The sequence below is a fragment of the Salvelinus fontinalis genome, chromosome 12 (assembly GCF_029448725.1).
Source record: "Salvelinus fontinalis isolate EN_2023a chromosome 12, ASM2944872v1, whole genome shotgun sequence".
In the NCBI taxonomy this organism is placed as follows: Eukaryota; Metazoa; Chordata; class Actinopteri; order Salmoniformes; family Salmonidae; genus Salvelinus; species Salvelinus fontinalis.
In genome coordinates this window covers 22819305-22841031 of record NC_074676.1, presented here as the reverse complement: position 1 = coordinate 22841031, position 21727 = coordinate 22819305, and the positions used below count along the sequence as shown (strand labels likewise).

Below are 21727 nucleotides of genomic sequence, written 5' to 3'. Positions count from 1 at the left end.
AGGAGCTCAAATTTCTTAGGAACATAAATATTTCAAGATTGGGACGCGATGATATTAGATTTTACATATATGGCCACTCCTCCCCTTTCTGTAATCTGTCACATCTAAATACATTATAATCATTTACTTCAATGTATTTATCAGATAAATAACAATTTACCAAGTTTCAGAAAGAACCAGAATGTCAGGACACGAGTCCTGTACCCAAATATCAACTGTGTCCATTTTTTAAATCATACTTGGCACATTTAGGTGCATTAGCCCAAGCCCTCTATGAGATTTAAAGTAATAGGAGGTATTCAGCTCATTCGCATAAGAGCTAACAGGCATTTTCAGCTATTTGTTGAGTGAGCTGAGACTTTGCCAAGGTCCTTGGCCAACCACGTGAGAGCAGAGCAGACTGAGCATTTGACAGACCTCCCTCAAGTCGCTGGATGAAGGGACTGGGGGGGAACTGGGAAAGCAGTGTTGGCAGAGCTCAGTCCACCCTGATGAAACTCCTGCCAAAGGAGTGGAGCTGCTGCAGGGGATGGGAGTGCCTGCCAATGCTCCATTCTGGGTGTGCACAGGAGGCCTTGGTGTGGCTCCTGTTGCAGGGTTGTGGCTGCCATGCCATGAAACATAAACATATATAAAAATCTACCTGTAATAGAGCATGCTGGGAAATATGATAATGATTAGCGTGGTTTTGGTTCAAAGTGATGTGCACCAGTTTCAGGCCTATGTATTTGAGTTAAACTAGACCCTCAAAATAAGGCCTTATGAAATACATATGGTATGGTGTTAAAGATTATTACATTTTGAATGATAACATATTTGCTTTTGATCTCACTTGGTGAAGTCCAGAGAACCTACAAATAAATGCAACAACCATGTCTCTGTCACTAACACATATCATTATGGGTGGTAACTCTATCGTTTACTCGAAAGGCAAGGCACTCAGGGAACAATTTGAATAAGACTTTACACTAAGCAGTAAGTGTGTTAATTTAACACTGTTCCAGTGTCTATTTAGGTCCACAGACTCAACACTTAGGTGTTGATTTAACACTCTCCATGTTTATTTTTTTTTATTTTTTACACTGGATAATTTGCTGTGCATCATGATGGCCTAAACTAGGAGTCCACAGAATGGAGAGCTTGCTTTGTTCATGAGTAGAGCAGGTTGATTATATAGACCCACTTCTTTTATAGTGATTAAGATAATGTAGGTGTCCATCTGACAGTCTTTGCAGCACATAAGGGGAAGCTGGGAATAGTTTCACCTGTGACTTGGTTAACAGCACATTTCTCAGAGCTGATGAGATCCATTAGTGTTATCATTGCATTATGCAGACCAGTGACTCCCTTACCATCACAGAAGCCTCGTATCATTGCAAGAGGCAGTGGGAGGTATGGTAAACTGTTCCACAAGCTTTACTAATGGCCTTTTGTCTGATATCCTGCATTATGTGCTTCCCTCAGGAGGACTGTATCGCTATCAGAGAGCAGATAAACAGATTAAAACACAGAGTTCATGTATGTTTGGAGACCTGATGGTCCCCTGCCCATTTACAGTAGAGGACATTCAAATTGTGAGTGCAGGCAGGGAGTTGTAGGAAACATAATTTATTTTAAGACTGGTGTTAAGCGCCCTCCTAAGTGAGAGTCCCTCACTTAGGAGGGAGTGGGAGTGTGAGTGTCTCATAATAGCACAAAGGTATAGCCTTTTACTATTGGCTAATGGCTAGTGTATAATAATATCAAGCAATAATTGCTTAATAACCCAAAAAGGTGTAATTAGCGAACATGGAATAATTATGAACCATTTTTTTTTACACAATGGGTGAACACTGTCCTCTTGGACAGTTAAATTCATACATACATTTCCTTGAGGACACTGACATTGAAACCGTCTTAGACTTGACACAACATAGTAGAAATATTTAGTTACTGATGTCTAGCGGCAACTTGAATTGTAAATAAGCTTGGGCTTCTCTACAAAGACCTAAAACTATCTCATGATGACAGGCACAGAACATTGTGAATATTGCTTTGTTTACTGATTATGTGGAAGTTGAAGTTCACGAGTACCCATTATCACATTTGCAAGTATCGGTTGACAAAGGCATATTTAGTTTTTCTGATTGAAATCATGGTACTAAATAATATTTAACCATGTTGGATAATGTGATTTCACCATCTTTACTCTGTCAATTTCTTTCAGGTGAAAGAGTGGCTGTGTCTGAACTGCCAGATGCAGAGAATGGAACCCACAGGACCTCCCATGAAGAAACCCCAACCTTCTCCAAACAAAGGTTCTGCACCTCAGAAGGCCACTGTCACACCCATCGCTACCCAAAAGAAAGACATTCCAACACCAGGCTCCCCCCAGAGAAAACCTGCTACATCAGCAACAGAGCCACTCAAGGCAGATGCTGCTAGAGCAGCAGAACTTCAGAAACCAGCCAGCCCAGCACCTGTTCAGAAGGCACCACAGGAGAACCGAAGAACATCAGGGCCTCAGAAACCATCAGACCAGCCAGACCAACCTGGGCATGAGCGGAGTAATGCCACCCTGTCACAGCAGGTGCCTGGGAAGCCTCAGCAAGAGCCTCCAAAAGGTGGGACATCTCCTGCCAAAGCTGAGCCAACACTACAGGCCAAGCCCCCCAAGCAGGAGTCAGGGGGCTTCTTTGGTGGCTTTGGTGGTCCTAAATCTCAGTTTACCTCAAAGCCTGAAGAGTCAGTGTCTGGGAAGATGTTTGGCTTTGGATCCTCCATCTTCAGCTCTGCATCCACTTTGATCACCTCAGCTGTTCAGGATGAGCCCCACACCACACCGCCAGCTTCCCCCATGGTGTCTGCACCCTTTGCGCTTCAAAAGCAGGAGACTCCCACACCAACTGGTGCCCAAAAAGGTGCACCAACACCAGTGTCACCCAAAAAAGAGGCTCAAGCACCAGCCATAGCCCCTAAGAAAGACACCCCAATGCCAGCCTCCCCCCAGAGAAAGCCAAATTCCCCCACAATGACTGCAAAGCAGGACCAGAAACCTGCAAGTCCTCTAAAACCAGGAGACCCATCAGGGGCTAAACAGGGGAGTGCTGCACAACCACAGCAGCAGCCCCTACAGCAGAAGACTCCACAAGTCCAGCCTCAGCAGACCCCAGCAAGTACACCGAAAGCAGAACCTGTGAAGCCTCAGCAACAGCATCCTAAAGTTGGGACCTCTCCAGGACCTGCTCAGAAGACACCACAGGAAAACCGGAGAACATCAGAAGTTCAGAAACCACCACAGCAGCCCAGCCCTGGGCGTAGGCAGAGTAGTGCCATTCCGTCCACACAGCAACACCCCAAGCAGGAGACAGGAGGCTTCTTTGGCTTTGGTGGTCCCAAATCTCAGTCTACCCCCTCAAAGCCTGAAGAGTCAGTGTCTGGGAAGATGTTTGGCTTTGGCTCCTCCATCTTCAGCTCTGCATCCACTTTGATCACCTCAGCTGTTCAGGATGAGCCCCACACCACACCGCCAGCTTCCCCCAAGTTGTCTGCACCGGCCTCTCCCAAGATGCCCCCTGCAAAGGAGACCAAACCACCTGCTGCTCAGAGAGCAGAGGAGAAAAAAGCAGAGCAACCCCAGCAGGCCAAGGTCCCCCCATCAGTACAGGCCAACGTGGACAAACCCCCATCAGAACCTCGAAAGGGAGCAGCATCTTCCCAACCATCTCCCAAAGCAGGCCAGTCCACCTGTCCACTCTGCAAGGTGGAACTCAACAAGGGATCCAAGGACCCTCCCAACTACAACACCTGCACCGAATGCAAGAACACTGTCTGCAACCTCTGTGGATTCAACCCCATGCCAAGCGTTACTGAGGTAAGAAATTACTGTTCTGGGAATTAATTTAAACATAATACAATTATGGCTACTCTGTCAAATTGCCTTTGCCTGCCAATGTTTTATTCAGTTGAAATTTTCAATAATAGGGACATTTAAGGTACTTGTATTGAGTGCTTTAGTTACACAAATTGTAACATATCTATTCAACTTAACTACTGTATAATATTCAAGCAAGATACTTAGAGCAACGATGGTGTATGCAGACTGAATATTCAGATGGAAATATTCAGCATTATAAACTGGGTGGTTCGAACCCTGAATGCTGATTGGCTGACAGCCGTGGTATATCATACCGTATACCACTGGTATGACAAAACATTTATTTTTACTGGTCTAATTGCATTGGTAACCAATTTATAATAGCAATACGGGACCTCAGGGGTTTGTGGTATATGGCCAATATACCACACCCCCTTGTGCCTTATTGCTTAAATATACAGTGCCTTCGGAAAGTATTTAGACCCCTTGACTTTTTCCACATTTTATTACGTTACAGCCTTATTTTACAATTGATTGAAATGTTTATTTTCCTCATCAATCTACACACAATATCATATGACAAGGCAAAAACAGGTTTTGGCAGCAATTACAGCATCAAGTCTTCTTGTCTATGACTCTACAAGCTTGGCACACCTGTATTTGGGGAGTTTCTCCCATTCTTCTCTGCAGATCCTTTCAAGCTCTGTCAGGTTGGATGGGGAGCATTGTTGCATAGCTATTTTCAGGTCTATCAAGAGATGTTAGATCAGGTTCAAGTCCGGGCTCTGGCTGGGCAACTCAAGGACATTCAGAGACTTGTCCCGAAGCCACACCTACATTTTCTTGGCTGTGTGCTTAGGGTCGTTGTCCTGTTGGAAGATGAACCTTCGCCGCAGTCTGAGGTCCTGAGTGCTCTGGAGCAGGTTTTCATCATGGATCTCTCTCTGTACTTTGCTCTGTTCATCTTTGTCTCGATCCTGACTGGTCTCCCAGTTCCTGCCACTGAAAAACATCTTCACTGTAGGGATGGTGCCAGGTTTCCTCCAGACGTGACGCTTTTCAATCAGGCTAAAGAGTTCAATCTTGGTTTCATCACACCAGAGAATCTTGTTTCTCATAGTCTGAGAGTCTTTAGGTGCCTTTTGGCAAACTCCAAGCGGGCTGTCAGAGGTGGTTGTCCTTCTGGAAGGTTCTCCCATCTCCACAGAGGAACTCTAGAGCTCTGTCAGAGTGACCATCAGGTTCTTGGTCACCTCCCTGACCAATGCCCTTGTATCCTGATTACTCAGTTTGGTCGGGCGGCCAGCTCTAGGAAGAGTCTTGGTGTTACCAAACATCTTAAATTTAAGAATGATGGAGGCCACTGTGTTCTTGTGTATCTTAAATGCTGCAGAATTGTTTTGGTGCCCTTACCCAGATCTATTCCTCGGCACGATCCTGTCTCTGAGCTCTACAGGCAATTCCTTCGACCTGATGGCTTGGTTTTTTGCTCTGACATGCACTGTCAACTGTGGGATCTTATATATACAGGTTTGTGCCTTTTCAAATCATGTCCAATCAATTGAATTTATCACAGGTGGACTCCAATCAAGTTGTAGAAACATCTTACGGATGATCAATGGAAACAGGATGCACCTGAGCTCAATTTCGAGTCTCATAGCAAAGGGGCTGAATACTTACAATTGAAGTCAGAAGTTTACATACAATTAGTTTGGAGTCATTACAACTCGTTTTTCAACCACTCCACAAATTTGTTGTTAACAAACTATAGTTTTGGCAAGACGGTTAGGACATCTACTTTGTGCATGACACAAGTCATTTTTCCAACAACTGTTTACAGACAGATTATTTCACTTATAATTCACTGTATCACAATTTCAGTGGGTCAGAAGTTTACATACACTAAGTTGACTGTGCCTTTAAAAAGCTTGGAACATTCCAGAAAATTATGTCATGGCTTTAGAAGCTTCTGATAGGCTAATTGACATAATTTGAGTCAATTGGAGGTTTACCTGTGGATGTATTTCAAGTCCTACCTTCAAACTCAGTGCCTCTTTGCTTGACATCATGGGAAAATCAAAAGAAATCAGCCAAGACCTCAGAATTTATTTTTTTTACCTCCACAAGTCTGGTTCATTCTTAGGAGCAATTTCCAAATGCCTGAAGGGCCCACGTTCATCACGTTCATCTGTACAAACAATAGTACGCAAGTATAAACACCATGGGACCACGCAGCCGTCATATTACTCAGGAAGGAGACGTGTTCTGTCTCCTAGAGATGAACATACTTTGGTGCGAAAAGTGCAAATCAATCCCAGAACAACAGCAAAAGACCCTGTGAAGTCGCTGGAGGACACAGGTACAAAAGTATCTATATCCACATTAAAACAAGTCCTATATTGACATAACCTGAAAGGCCGCTCAGCAAGGAAGAAGCCACTGCTCCAAAACCGCCATAAAAAAGCCAGACTACGGTTTTCAACTGCACATGGGGACAAAGATCTTACTTTTTGGATAAATGTCCTCTGGTCTGATGAAACAAAAATATAACTGTTTGGCCATAATGACAATTGTCATGTTTGGTGGAAAAAGGGGAGGCTTGCAAGCCAAAGAACACCAACCCAACCTTGAAGCATGGGGGTAGCAGCATCATGTTGTGGGGGTGCTTTGCTGCAGGAGGGACTGGTGCACTTCACAAAATAGATGCCATCATGAGGCAGGAAGGAAAATCATGTGGATATATTGAAGCAACATCTCAAGACATCAGTCAGGAAGTTAAAACTTGGTTGCAATTTTATTTTTATTTTTTCAACCTTTATTTAACCAGTTAGGCTAGTTGAGAACAAGTTCTCATTTGCAACTGTGACCTGGCCAAGATAAAGCAAAGCAGTTTGACACATACAACAACACAGAGTTACACATGGAATAAGTAGAAAAATCTATATGCAGCATGTGCAAATGAGATAGGATAAGAGAGGTAAGATAATACATAGGCCATGGTGGCGAAGTAATTACAATATAGCAATTAAACACTGGAATAGTAGAATGTGCAGAAGATGAATGTGCAAGTAGAGATACTGGGTGCAAAGGTGCAAGGTAAATAAATAAATACAGTATGGGGATGAGGTAGATAGGATGGGCTATTTACAGATTAGCTATGTACAGGTGCAGTGATCTGTGAACTGCTCTGACAGCTGGTGCTTAAAGCTAATGAGGGAGGTAAGAGTCTCCAGAGTCTCTAGTCGCAAATACATACTTCCAAATTGGCAAAATGGCTTAAGGACAACAATGTCAAGGTATTGGAGTGTCCGTCACAAAGCCCTGACCTCAATCCTATAGAAAATTTGTTGGCAGCACTGAAAAAGCGTGTGCTAGCAAGGAGGCCTACATACCTGACTCAGTTACACCAGCTCTGTCAGGAGGAATGCGCCAAAATTCACCCAACTTATTGTGGGAAGCTTGTGGAAGGTTACCCGAAATGTTTGACCCAAGTTAAACAATTTAAATGCAATGCTACCAAATACTAATTGAGTGTATGTAAACTTCTGTCCCCCTGGGAATGTGATGAAAGAAATAAAAGCTGAAATAAATCATTCTCTCTACTATTATTCTGACATTTCACATTCTTAAAATAAAGTGGTGATCCTAACTGACCTAAGACGGAATTTTTACTAGGATTAAATGTCAGGAATTGTGAAAAACTGAGTATAAATGTATTTGGCTAAGGTATATATAAATTCCCGACTTCAACTGTATCTAAGTAAGGTATTTCTGTTTTTTGTTTTTTATAAATTTGCAAACATTTCTAAAAACCTGTTTTCGCTTTGACATTCTCGGGTATTGTTTGAAGATTAATGAGGATTTTATTTTATCCATTTTAGAATTAGACTGTAACGTAACAAAATGTGGGAAAAGTCAAGAGGTCTGAACACTTTCCGAAGGCAATGTTTATATATTTTTTTACAAATCAATTCTTGGAATCAAATATCCATATATTATTGTTAAAAAATAATGTTGTGATATGTAACTGTACATAACGGTTTATTCCCCCATCACTAGTATACAGTGTTAGGTTCTAATTCTCAGAGTAAAAAATTCTACGGACACTATGAAACCTTAACCAAGTTTATTCTGCCCAGAGGATCAATACAGCTGCAAAGCATGTTTCCACCACCACAAGTATATATAGTGCCTTGCAAAAGTATTCATCCCCCTTGGCGTTTGTCCTATTTTGTTGCATTACAACCTGTAAATGGATTTTTATTTGGATTTCATGTAATGGACATACACAAAATAGTCCAAATTGGTGAAGTAAAATAAAATAAAAAATGGAAAAGTGGTGAGTGCTTGTGTATTCACCCCTTTGCTATGAAGCACCTAAATAAGATCTGGTGCAACCAATTACCTTCAGAAGTCACATAATTAGTTAAATAAAGTCCACCTGTGTGCAATCTAAGTGTCACATGATCTGTCACATGATCTCAGTTTATATACACCTGTTCTGTAAAGCAACGGAGTCTGCAACACCACTAAGCAACGGGCACCACCAAGCAAGCGGCACCATGAAGACCAAGGAGCTCTCCACACAGGTCAGGGGCAAAGTTGTGGAGAAGTACAGATCAGGGTTGAGTTATAAAAAATAAAAATAAACTTTGAACATCCCACAGAGCACCGTTAAATCCATTATTAAAAATGGAAATAATATGGCACCACAACAAACCTGCCAAGAGAGGGCCACCCACCAAAACTCACAGACCAGGCAAGGAGGGCATTAATCAGAGAGGCAACAAAGAAACCAAAGATAACCATGAAGGAGCTGCAAAGCTCCACAGCAGAGATTGGAGTATCTCTCCATAGGACCACTTTAAGCCATACACTCCACAGAGCTGGGCTTTACAGAAGAGTGGCCAGAAAAAAATCCATTACTTAAAGAAAAAAATAAGCAAACATGTTTGGTGTTTGCCAAAAGGCATATGGGAGACTCCCCAAACATATGGAAGAAGGTACTCTGGTCAGATGAGACTAAAATGTAGCTTTTTGGCCATCAAGTATAACGCTATGTCTGGTGCAAGTCCAACATCTCGCATCTACCCGAGAACACCATCCCCACAGTGAAGCATGGTGGTGTCAGCATCATGCTGTGGGGATGTTTTTCATCGGCAGGGGCTGGGAAACTGGTCCGAATTGAAGGAATGATGTATGGCGCTAAATACAGGGAAATTGTTCAGGGAAACCTTTTTCAGTCTTCCAGAGATTTGAGACTGGGACGGAGGTTCACCTTCCAGCAGGACAATGACCCTAAGCGTAATGCTAAAGCAACACTTGAGTGGTTTAAGGGGAAACATTTAATGTCTTGGAATGGCCTAGTCAAAGCCCAGACCTCAATCCAATTGAGAATCTGTGGTATGACTTAAAGATTGCTGGACACCAGCGGAACCCATCCAACTTGAAGGAGCTGGAGCAGTTTTGCCTTGAAGAATGGGCAAAAATCCCAGTGGCTAGATGTGCCAAGCTTATAGAGACATACCCCAAGAGACTTACTGCTGTAATTGCTGCAAATGGTGGCTCCAGAAAGTATTGACTTTGGGGGGGATGAATAGTTGTGCACGCTCAAGTTTTCTGTTTTTATTTGTCTTATTTCTTGTTTTTTTCACAAGATGAAATATTTTGCATCTTCAAAGTGGAAGGCATGTTGTATAAATCAAATGATACAAACCCCCAAAACATACATTTTAATTCCAGGATGTAAGGCAACAAGGTAGGAAAAATGCCAAGGGGGTGAATACTTTCGCAAGCCACTGTATACTCCAATTTAGGTACTCCTCCTTCTCTCTAATCCTTACATAAATTATGGTTCGACAGGAAGAGGAAGTAATGGGGTAATAAACCATAATTCCTCCCTTAAGGGGATCTGACCTGACCTCAACCCCTCATTTGCCCAATTCACAGATGTCCATCCGTATCCCCAATAGCAATCCTGTGTCTTCCTCCTGTCCACCCAGCACATTCCAAAGCCATCTGGCTCCTACAGATAACCATTAACTTCTGATGTAAAAATCAGTCTCTAGGATAGCAATGTCCCAAGTTTAACCCAGAATCCAACAACAGTATGTATCTAACACAACACTGCTCTTTCAGATGAAGGAGTGGCTGTGTCTGAACTGCCAGATGCAGAGAGCTCTTGGAGGAATTGAACCCCCAGAACCCCTCATGATGAAACTGTATCCCAACAAAGTTTTTGCACCTCAAACAGTCACTGTCACACCTATTGTAGCCCAAAAGGACATTGCAACACCTGCTGCATCGGTGAAGACAGACAGTCCAATCCCAAGCCCCCCTCAAAGGAAACCAGTTCCCCCTGCAGCTGAAGTATCAAAAGCTGAAGCTACTAAAGCAGCAGGCACTCAAAAGCCGGCAAGCCCAGCTCAGATGGCATCACAGGTGAACCGGAGAGCTTCAGAACCTCAGAAACAACCACAGCAGCCCAGCCAGCCTGGGCGTAGGCAGAGTAGTGCCATCCCAGACACACAGCAACACCCCAAGCAGGAGTCAGGGGGCTTCTTTGGTGGCTTTGGTGGTCCTAAATCTCAGTTTACCTCAAAGCCTGAAGAGTCAGTGTCTGGGAAGATGTTTGGCTTTGGCTCCTCCATCTTCAGCTCTGCATCCACTTTGATCACCTCAGCTGTTCAGGATGAGCCCCACACCACACCGCCAGCTTCCCCCAAGTTGTCTGCACCGGCCTCTCCCAAGATTCCCCCTGCAAAGGAGACCAAACCACCTGCTACTGAGAGAGCAGAGGATAAAAAAGCAGAGCAACCCCAGCAGGCCAAGGCCCCCCCATCAGTACAGGCTAAAGTGGACCAACCCCCATCAGACCCACCAAAAGGAGTAGCATCCTCCCAACCAGCACCCAAAGCAGGCCAGTCCACCTGTCCACTCTGCAAGGTGGAACTCAACAAGGGATCCAAGGACCCTCCCAACTACAACACCTGCACCGAATGCAAGAACACTGTCTGCAACCTCTGTGGATTCAACCCCATGCCACATGTTACTGAGGTAAATGAAATTGCAAGCATGTGGTATTTTATGTTCTTGTTTGTTTAAATATTTTTTCTAAAAATCCATTGAACACAGTCTGTTATTTTCAGTTTGATTATCATAGTTTACTCTTAAATTAAATGTGACTGAATATTTATTTTCAGGTGAAGGAATGGCTGTGCCTGAACTGCCAGATGCACAGAGCTCTTGGGGGAATGGAACCCCAAGAACCCCGCATGATGAAACCCCAACCCTTACTCAACAAAGTTTCTACACCTGTTGCACCTCAAAAGGAGACTCCGGCATCTCAAAAAGAAAAGGAGACAGCCATACCTGCTGTCGATCAGAAGGCCGCCTCCACACTACAAAAAGAGGAGAGAACCACACTTGCTGCACCACAAAAAGAGACTCCATTACCAGCTTCATCCAAAATGGGGGAGACACCAGTTACAGCTTTAAAGCAGGACACTCCAACACCAGATTCACCACTAAATAAAAAATATCCTACACCACCAGGTGTGTCTGTAACAGATGAGGTCCCAACCACAGCTTTGCCTGTCAAGAAGGAAGTTTTTGCCTCAGCCCTTATCAAGGAGGAACCAACTTCTGCCTCCCCTCTCATCAAGGAGGTCACTGGTTCACCTCTCACTAAGGAGGCACCAGCCCCAGCCTCACCTCAAAAGAATAAGGAACCTATACTACCAGGGTCACAAAACAGAAAGGTGTCCCCAACACTAGGTTCAATCCAAGATAACTATGCTGTACAATCAGGTTTACCTCTGAAGAAGGAAGCACCATTTTCGACAGCAGTAGAGACTAAAGAGGTACAACTTCCAGCTGCAGTTCAAAGCAATGAGGCACCTGTTCCAGATTCACTCAAAACAAAAGAGACTACAACAGTTGGCTCCGCACTGAAAAAAGAGGCTTCATCTACTGAGATCTCAATTGACAACCAGAAACCTGCAAATGTTCAAAAGTCGAAGGAGCGACCAGCCACACCTACAAACAAGCAGAATGAGGTTGTTCAACCCTTAGGGCAGCCAGAAAAGCAAATGCCTGCACAGGAACTGCCAGCTGCACAGCCTCTGGCACAAGTACAGTCCCTGGAAGCTCCAAAGCCAGACCCCAAAATCACCCCCCCAAAGCAGGGGCTTGGGAAACCAGCCAGTTCAGCACCTGCTCAGAAGGTACTAGAGAATCGGAGAACATCAGAACCTCAGACACCACCACAGCAGCCCAGCCAGAGTAGTGCCATCCCATCCACACAGCAACCCCCCAAGCAGGAGTCAGGAGGCTTATTTGGCTTTGGTGGTCCCAAATCTCAGTCTACCCCCTCAAAGCCTGAAGAGTCAGTGTCTGGGAAGATGTTTGGCTTTGGCTCCTCCATCTTCAGCTCTGCATCCACTTTGATCACCTCAGCTGTTCAGGATGAGCCCCACACCACACCGCCAGCTTCCCCCAAGTTGTCTGCACCGGCCTCTCCCAAGATGCCCCCTGCAAAGGAGACCAAACCACCTGCTGTTCAGAAAGCAGAGGAGAAGAAAGCAGAGCAACCCCAGCAGGCCAAGGTCCCCCCATCAATACAGGCCAACGTGGACAAACCCCCATCAGAACCTCGAAAGGGAGCAGCATCTTCCCAACCAGCTCCCAAAGCAGGCCAGTCCACCTGTCCACTCTGCAAGGTGGAACTCAACAAGGGATCCAAGGACCCTCCCAACTACAACACCTGCACCGAATGCAAGAACACTGTCTGCAACCTCTGTGGATTCAACCGCATGACACGTGAAACAGAGGTAATTAAACAGTCTATGTTTCATCAAAGTAATTTGGCTTCTCTAACATAAATGTTGTGCTTTATTTTACAACAGTTATTTAAGAATACTAACTATGCATTGACAGTGTCTATAGTTGGCAGTCATCTCTTTCGTCAGAGTTGTAAGATAGGAATACAAGATGCTATGATGGAGCTCTTCTTATTACTATTGGCTTTTCTCCAAATAGTCTAATATTTGTTCATGATCTTCCTGGAAGCAAATTGTAATCTGGAAGAATTGTATTAATACAGTCGGACATAAATTATTCATTTGATTTGGCATCTTCAGATTTAGAGCATTATGGCAGTAGTTTTACTACATGTTTGTAACATCTAGTATGAAGCATTTAAATAGCAACTAAGATAAGAGCATCTGTAAGTCCTCAGACTGCAATACAATTCTACAAGATTGTTTGTTGAAAAAAATGTTCAACACCGTTATTTTATTTCAGGTGAAGGAATGGCTGTGTCTGAACTGCCAGATGCAGAGAGCTCTTGGGGGAATGGAACCCCCAGGACTGCCGATGATTAAATCCCAACCCTTGCCAAGCAAAGTCTCCACACCTGCTGCATCTCAAAAGCTGACCCCAGCACCAGCTAAACCCCAAAAGGAGGAGATTCCAGTACCTGCGGCTGGCCAAAAAGAGATTCCTCCACCCACTGTACCTCAGGAGACATTAATATCGGCAGGAACCCCATCAACAGCTGCAGTCAAAAAGGAGGAGACCCCAGCACCAGGATCCCCACAAAACAAACATGCTCCACCTGCTGTGGCTGCAAAGGACAAACAGGAACCTATAATTGTTCAGAAACCAGTGGGCCAAACAATTCCAGTGACACCCATACCCAGTGGTGCTGCTACACCTGCACAGCAGCCAGAAAAGCAAACTCCTCCACTGCAACAGCCTGATGCAAAGCCCCCACCACAACTACAGCCCCAGCAAGTTCCAAAGATAGGCCCCAAAACTGATCCCCTAAAGCAGAAGGCTCAACAACAGCTTCCAATAGGTGGGACCTCTCCTGCCAAAGCTGTATCACAACCACAGGCCAAGCCCCCAAAGCAGTCAGGAGGCTTCTTTGGCTTTGGTGGTCCTAAGTCTCAGCCTGCTGCCTCAAAGGCTGAAGAGTCAGTGTCTGGGAAGATGTTTGGCTTTGGCTCCTCCATCTTCAGCTCTGCATCCACTTTGATCACCTCAGCTGTTCAGGATGAGCCCCACACCACACCGCCAGCTTCCCCCAAGTTGTCTGCACCGGCCTCTCCCAAGATGCCCCCTGCAAAGGAGACCAAACCACCTGCTACTGAGAGAGCAGAGGAAACAAAAGCAGAGCAACCCCAGCAGGCCAAGGTCCCCCCATCAATACAGGCCAACGTGGACAAACCCCCATCAGAGCCTCCAAAGGGAGCAGCATCTTCCCAACCATCTCCCAAAGCAGGCCAGTCCACCTGTCCACTCTGCAAGGTGGAACTCAACAAGGGATCCAAGGACCCTCCCAACTACAACACCTGCACCGAATGCAAGAACACTGTCTGCAACCTCTGTGGATTCAACCCCATGCCACATGAAACAGAGGTAAGACTGTGAAAATATGTTAATTACATTTGATTATGTGTATAACTTAAACATACCTCTCAGAGTTGCTATGGATGTTTCAAGGCCTCTGTAATCCCCAATACCACGTTGAGCATGTGTAATTTCTCGTGCACTGTTCAGAAAATGCTAACCCCATAGGCACATGGCAGAGGTTGATATACTCACTAAACTGTTTTATTATCCAGCATTAGACTAGTTATGTTGCTTCTAGAGGAGCCAGGTCTTATAGTTTTGCATTGGTTGTAGCTCAAATCCAGGTCCAGACCATGCAGACCAATTTTGGATTTACATTTGCTACAGAGTTCTTCTTATTGTCTTACATTGGATGAAAATGTGTCATCACAGCCCGGTTTTCAGTGCTGTTGTGTTTCGCTCAAGACTTTCTAAAGGCTTAGTGGGTAAAGAGCCAATAAAAACATTAGTGGCCAGCAGGGACTAGTGGTGCAGCTTTCAAGAACCTTGAAATTCTAAGTGATTGGCACCCATTCCAGCCAAACAGACTTGTGTTTAAAAAAAAAAACTGGCAATAGAATTAAATGTGCTGACGAGTTCATTCTTCCTTGTGGCAGAGCAGTTTATATTTGACAAAATATAGCATTTTCTCCACCATGTTTTGAGAGTGAGATGGATTTCAAAGTATGAGACCTCTACAGATGAGAGACTGATCCCTGCATTGGAAATGTGTGGAAAAGGATTGCCTGGAGAGCTGCCCAGACAATGCATTAGCACTGAGGTCTAAGTACAGTGGCTCTATGTTATCTTTTGAGGGGCCTCAAACAGTATTAAAACCATAGTCTAATGCACTCTGTGTCGGTGATGGCTGCCTGCCTCTTCCTGGGACATCCCTCTCATGGTTAGGTCTCAGTGGATGTGACATTACATAACGGCTCATGGTTAGGTCTCAGTGGATGTGACATTACATAACGGCTCATGGTTAGGTCTCAGTGGATGTGACATTACATAACGGCTCATGGTTAGGTCTCAGTGGATGTGACATTACATAACGGCTCATGGTTAGGTCTCAGTGGATGTGACATTACATAACGACTCATGGTTAGGTCTCAGTGGATGTGACATTACATAACGGCTCATGGTTAGGTCTCAGTGGATGTGACATTACATAACGGCTCATGGTTAGGTCTCAGTGGATGTGACATTACATAACGGCTCATGGTTAGGTCTCAGTGGATGTGACATTACATAACGACTCATGGTTAGGTCTCAGTGGATGTGACATTACATAACGGCTCATGGTTAGGTCTCAGTGGATGTGACATTACATAACGGCTCATGGTTAGGTCTCAGTGGATGTGACATTACATAACGGCTCATGGTTAGGTCTCAGTGGATGTGACATTACATAACGGCTCATGGTTAGGTCTCAGTGGATGTGACATTACATAACGGCTCAGGCGATGCCTCAGCCTCGGCGGTCCGGCATCACTGAAACTGTATTATTAAAGTGATTAAGAGTTGTGCAACAGCATTAGCAAGAGGGATCTGCCGCTGGCTGGGGACTCCAGCCCCCGTGAGAGATGGCAGGGCCCTGTGATATGCTAATAGGCAGAGGTGAGCTGGATTCATTCCAACACAGCATCAGTACAGCAGCAGTATGTTCCTCCATCTGCTCCCCTCAGATCACTGGCTCCCTGCACTTCAACAGTCTCCTTTCAATTATACTCCACACGTTTGTTTGCTGCTAATAGTGGTGCACGTGTGTGTTGAATTTTTGTCACCAACACATTGACGCGCACTGACATGTTGGCTGCTGCTCTCGCCTCTCGGTCACCTCTGGGTTAACTAAAGTAGGCTAGTGTTAATTAAGGAACACCCTATTTCCAGGCTGGCAATGAAGAGTACTTCCCTTACAGCTAGCATTACAGTCTTTCCCATTGGTTGTTCACTCGCAGGTGTGTGAGCATGCGATTGCATATGTGATTGAATGACTGAGTCCAAGCCCGGCACTCATCCATGAGGACGTCCTAAAGGTTAATGAGATGCATTATTATTATTATTATTGTTGTTGGTTCCTCAAATTATAGCCATATCATATCAATATGCAGTATTATTGTTCCTCATATTATCATTTCGATAGCGTAAACTCTCCACATGGGACGCAAATGGCACCACTCTGATGTCAGTGTTCATACAGTGGGTTAGCTAGCCAATACACCAGCGTTCCAATGTAATAACATCTCTTAGTCACACAACTGGACACCTTTTCTTAAGGTCATCTTTTGATGCTAATGCCTTTGTAATAAAATGGTGGGTTATTTTGCACTAGCCTCCACAGGCAGGACCAAAATACCACCAGATTAAACCTGAAAGCAGCTAGCATTGAATGGAAACTCAAAGATTTATGTCGCCCGCTTAATATATTTTTGGGGTTGCATTCTAGATAATATATGATTATCGGTATTTGTTGCCGGTGACGTACTGCATTTGTCACATTCAGCTTTTTTATTTGTGTACTAGTTGAAAAGCCTGTACCTTCATATCCCTGGATGTTGAATCTCACTAACAGGGCTATGAGAGTAGACCTCTCTGCCGTGTCTGAGCTGTTATGCTGTGGTACTTCTCCCAGAGACAGGTTTTCAACAAGGCTCAGCCTAGCTCATACAACATTATGGCACAATAATGCTCCATTTTATGAGGCTCTTACATAATCGACTCTCGTCCTCGTGTCTTTCATGGAGAGCACACAATGCAGCCTGAGGTGTGGGTTGTGGGATACAGGGGGACACTGGCTACTACTGTATGTACACCACTCAACACATGCCTGTGTAACACTGAAGGACGATGGCTGGGAATGTGTAACTGCAGGGGCAGCTGACCTCCACATTGTCATACTGCATTGTGCTTTTCTTTAACCTTTTTTTCAGATTGCCAGACATGCTGCCAAAGCCTTTTTAGTCTCTACAGAAGAATAAAAAGCAGTGGTTTGGTTAGAGGACAGGAGAGAGGGAGGAGCGTTAGAACTAGATGGGCAAACGCCAGTAGCAAGTCTGTTCATTTCCCCTCTCTCTCTTTCTACTCTAGCTGATCTTATCAAAAAGGCTGAGTGTATGTTTTCTGTTATCTAGGACACCCGTGTTCCCTCCCTGGGTCTGTTTACAGCTGTTTGCAATTGGACCACTATACTGGCTGCTTGGTTATAATGTTCCATACAGGGTAATAGTGAGAGAAGCATTATTGCTGGTTGGCAGCCTGATAGTATAGGTGTACCACCAATAGCCTCTGTATAAAAGGACAGTGCTATAACTTGTTATTTTCTCAAACAAAAAGGACTCCCGAAAGATGTAAACAACAAAAATAGCTGCAAGTCGTGGTCCACGTCTACCTCATAATCTTTAGGCCTAGCTGTAGGCAGCAATCATCACACCCACCTCCACATCAAATGAAATGTTATTTGTCACATGCTTCAGAACAGGTGTAGACTCACAGTGAAATGCTCCAAGGTTATTAACCAAGGTCAGTAGCTTAATCTGTGGTACATTTGCTGTACTCTCAGCTTGGAATTTCTAAATGTTGAGATGTTCCACTGTAGGCCCTGCCCTGGCCCAGGCTGTTGCTGTGGTGATAAGGAGAAACCCCTTGGTGCATCCTTTCAACTCTTCTTCACAGACTGTATGTTTCACAAGGTTCTAGCCAAGCTCTTTCATGTAGGGTTTATAACCATAGCACTTTATATTTCACTGTGTTTGTCTCAAAGCTCAAGTCACATTAATTTTGACTTCTGAGGCTGTGTGTTTGAAAGGATAGTCTGCAGAGCCAATCTGATTTAAATGTGCGACCTTGAGCTGTCTTGGACCTGGTCTTCCTTAAACGATAGTAACCTTGATACAATTAGGGCTATGTAGAATGTCACTGCTGTATCCTACTTCCCAGCTCAACTGTAGTAATATCTCTGTTATTTTAGGGCAGTTGATCGGTGTGTTGTGCATAGGAGCAGTTCCCAACTGTGATGTGCATCCTTTAAGCTAAAATATCCCTTCAAAATGGGAAAGTAGTGCTGCTTGCTATTTTGAAGGGGGTCTTGGCTGTCAGTTGAAGGAGAGGGAATAGAATCTCCCCCTAGAGACCTGTCCCCTCTTTCTTTCTTTCTATTTACTCCTCTCTCTCCATATCCTCTTCCCTTCTCTCCCTCTCTCCCCTCCCTCAATCTTTCCCTTCTCTCTGCCTGTCTTCAAAGGAAAATAGGTTGACTTGTCATTCATCAGATTTGAGAGAGAGAGCAGGGCCTGGACTCATCGTCTTTAGAATGAAGCACTCTGCTTATTGCAGATTAGTGGGTCAACACGCTCTATTATCAGAGGGCCAGATTGATGAGAAGTGTGAGCACTTCGGGGGCTGCTAAAAGAACACTATATTAGCCAGCTACAGCCGTTGCCAAAGGCAGCTGCCAGGAAATCAATAAGGAACCTACCAGCACGAGCTTCTATAAGAATAGAGTTTCTCTGATGGCCTGAAATATACAGCGACTAACACAACCCACTGAACTTTTATTCAATTCACCTCTCGGATGGGATGATATCAGATGTAAATCTCCAGTATTTCTGTACGCCAGCTGCTAGGGGCCTTGGCTGGCGCACTGTGTGCTTGTGAATAGAGTAATGCAGCCAAGCTATTGCTGTTGTTGTCTTTATGTTGACATGTGGACAAATTGTTCATGCTTGCTTACAGCAGCAGTGTGTTGGACCTAGAGGCTCTCTGGTTTCACATTTGTTTTAAAGAGCATTCTATGCTGAGTTGCACACATGTGTTATTTGATATCGATGCCTATGTTGTAGCTGAATAAGATGAATGCCTCTTGTCGCTCAAGCCACTGTAAATGCTGTAAAGATTGTCACACACTGTAAAATATGCAGAGGGGGCAAAACGTCATTGTTTCAGCTGGTTGATTGATGGTCCAATGCATTAAAGAGAATGTGTGATTTAGTGTAGAGCTCAGCAGATGCGCAGTGGTGGTGTTATAGCTCTAGCTGGTATGGGGTCCCTGTGTGTCAACATAGCAGCTTCCTGAGAGCTGTCACTGTGAAGGCCTTGATAATCCAGCTCTGAGACTAATCACAATTGACGACTGCACAGCTCCCCTGCTCCCCCTGCTCTCAGCACAGAGCTCCTGCTCAAACGTATTTAATTAAAGGAAGGGATGATGGTAGGCCCAGGAGTCAGGAGTCTCTACTGGAGTGGAAACCTAGTAACAGCCATATCATTGCAAGGTTCACCTCTCGAAACATTGTGTCTTCGACTCTGGCAAACACATGTATCTTGATCCTTCTCGACTCCCATTACTTGTATGTGTTAACATGATGTACTGCCGATGTGTTGGTGAAAAAGCAGTTGCTAAGCATTACAACTTTACCTCATCTTACGGATATATACAAGTCATCTATAATATATTGGATGCTTCAGCTTGGACTGAGGCCAGTATCCCAGCTGGAGAGGTGTGAGAGACTAGTCCATATTTAGCCAAGGAGAGAGGAGAAGTACTTGGGGACAGGGTAGTGTAGAGAGGAGATGGACTTGGGGGACAGGGTAGTGTAGAGCGAGGAGAGGGACTGGGGGGACAGGGTAGTGTAGAGAGGAGATGGACTTGGGGGACAGGGTAGTGTAGAGAGAGGAGAGGGACTGGGGGGACAGGGTAGTGTAGAAAGGAAAGGGACTTGGGGGACAGGGTAGTGTAGAGAGAGGAGAGGGACTGGGGGGACAGGGTAGTGTAGAGAGAGGAGAGGGACTGGGGGGACAGGGTAGTGTAGAAAGGAAAGGGACTAGGGGACAGGGTAGTGTAGAGAGAGGAGAGGGACTGGGGGGACAGGGTAGTGTAGAGCGAGGAGAGGGACTTGGGGGACAGGGTAGTGTAGAGAGAGGAGAGGGACTGGGGGGACAGGGTAGTGTAGAAAGGAAAGGGACTAGGGGACAGGGTAATGTAGAGAGAGGAGAGGGACTGGGGGGACAGGGTAGTGTAGAAAGGAGATGGACTTGGGGGACAGGTAGTGTAGAGAGAGGAGAGGGACTGGGGGGACAGGGTAGTGTAGAAAGAAAAGGGACTTGGGGGACAGGTACTGTAGAAAGGAAAGGGACTTGGGGGACAGGTACTGTAGAAAGGAAAGGGACTTGGGGGACAGGTACTGTAGAAAGGAAAGGGACTTGGGGGACAGGTACTGTAGAAAGGAAAGGGACTTGGGGGACAGGTACTGTAGAAAGGAAAGGGACTTGGGGGACAGGTAGTGTAGAGAGAGGAGAGGGACTCGGGGGACAGGGTAGTGTAGAAAGGACATCCCACGGAGCACCATTAAATCCATTATTAAAAAATTGCATAACTCGTTAAAATGGAAAAGGTTCCATGTGACAGAGCACACTTGGTAGGGGTAGTGTGGAGAGAGGAGTGGGACTGGGTAGCCGGGTACTGTAGATATGCTGTTCAGGGTACACAGAGGCTTTCCTCAGCCCTCTGAGTGAGCTGTTGTTTCACCTTCCTCCACAACCCCTGCCAAGTGTGCTCTGTCACATGGAACCTTGTCCATTTTAATTAGTTATGCAAATGACGTTGTGTTGTAGTTCATTGACAATCCAAGGACTTCTCAATCTAAGATGTAATGGTGGGAATAAAATAAATATAATAAGGAAGCATAATAAAATAAGTAAGCATAAACATGATGATTTCGCCTTCATCCACAACATGATTGAGAGTGCTGAGGTACAGTGCCTTGCAAAAGTCCCCTTGGCATTTTTCCTATTTTGTTGCATTACAACCTGTAATTTAAATGGATTTTAAATGGACATAATTTGTTAAATAAAGTCCACCTGTGTGCAATTTAAGTGTCACATGATCTTTCACATGATCTCAGTATATACAGTTGAAGTCGGAAGTTTACATACATTTAGTTTGGAGTCATTAAAATATGTTTTTCAACCACTCCACAAATTTGTTGTTAACAAACTATAGTTTTGGCAAGATGGTAAAGACATCTACTTTATGCATGACACAAGTAATTTTTCCAACAATTGTTTACAGACAGATTATTTCACTTATAATTCACTGTATCACAATTCCAGTGGGTCAGAAGTTTGCATACACTAAGTTGACTGTGCCTTTAAACAGCTTGGAAAATTCCAGAAAATGATGTCATGGCTTTAGAAGCTTCTGATAGGCTAATTGACATCATTTGAGTCAATTGGAGATGTACCTGTGGATGTATTTCAAGTCCTACCTTCAAATTCTGTGCCTCTTTGCTTGACATCATGGGAAAATCAAAAGAAATCAGCCAAGACCTCAGAAAATAAATTGTAGACCTCCACAAGTCTGGTTCATCCTTGGGAGCAATTTCCAAATGCCTGAAGGTACCACGTTCATCTGTACAAACAATAGTACGCAAGTATAAACACCATGGGACCACGCAGCCATCACAGACGCGTTCTGTCTCC

At 44.6% G+C, this 21727-nt stretch overlaps 1 protein-coding gene across 7 annotated transcripts in view; it reads left to right on the top strand.

Annotated features, from left to right (window-relative positions):
• LOC129867001 (protein piccolo-like) overlaps positions 1-21727 on the top strand; it is a 102113-nt gene that overhangs the window by 17853 nt on the left and 62533 nt on the right. For all 7 annotated transcript variants that reach the window (XM_055940086.1, XM_055940084.1, XM_055940083.1 and 4 more), the window contains exons 4-7: positions 2207-3853; positions 9995-10912; positions 11059-12687; positions 13160-14278. In XM_055940086.1, the coding sequence (XP_055796061.1) occupies positions 2207-3853; positions 9995-10912; positions 11059-12687; positions 13160-14278 (5313 nt within the window). The remainder of the gene's footprint in view (positions 1-2206; positions 3854-9994; positions 10913-11058; positions 12688-13159; positions 14279-21727) is intronic.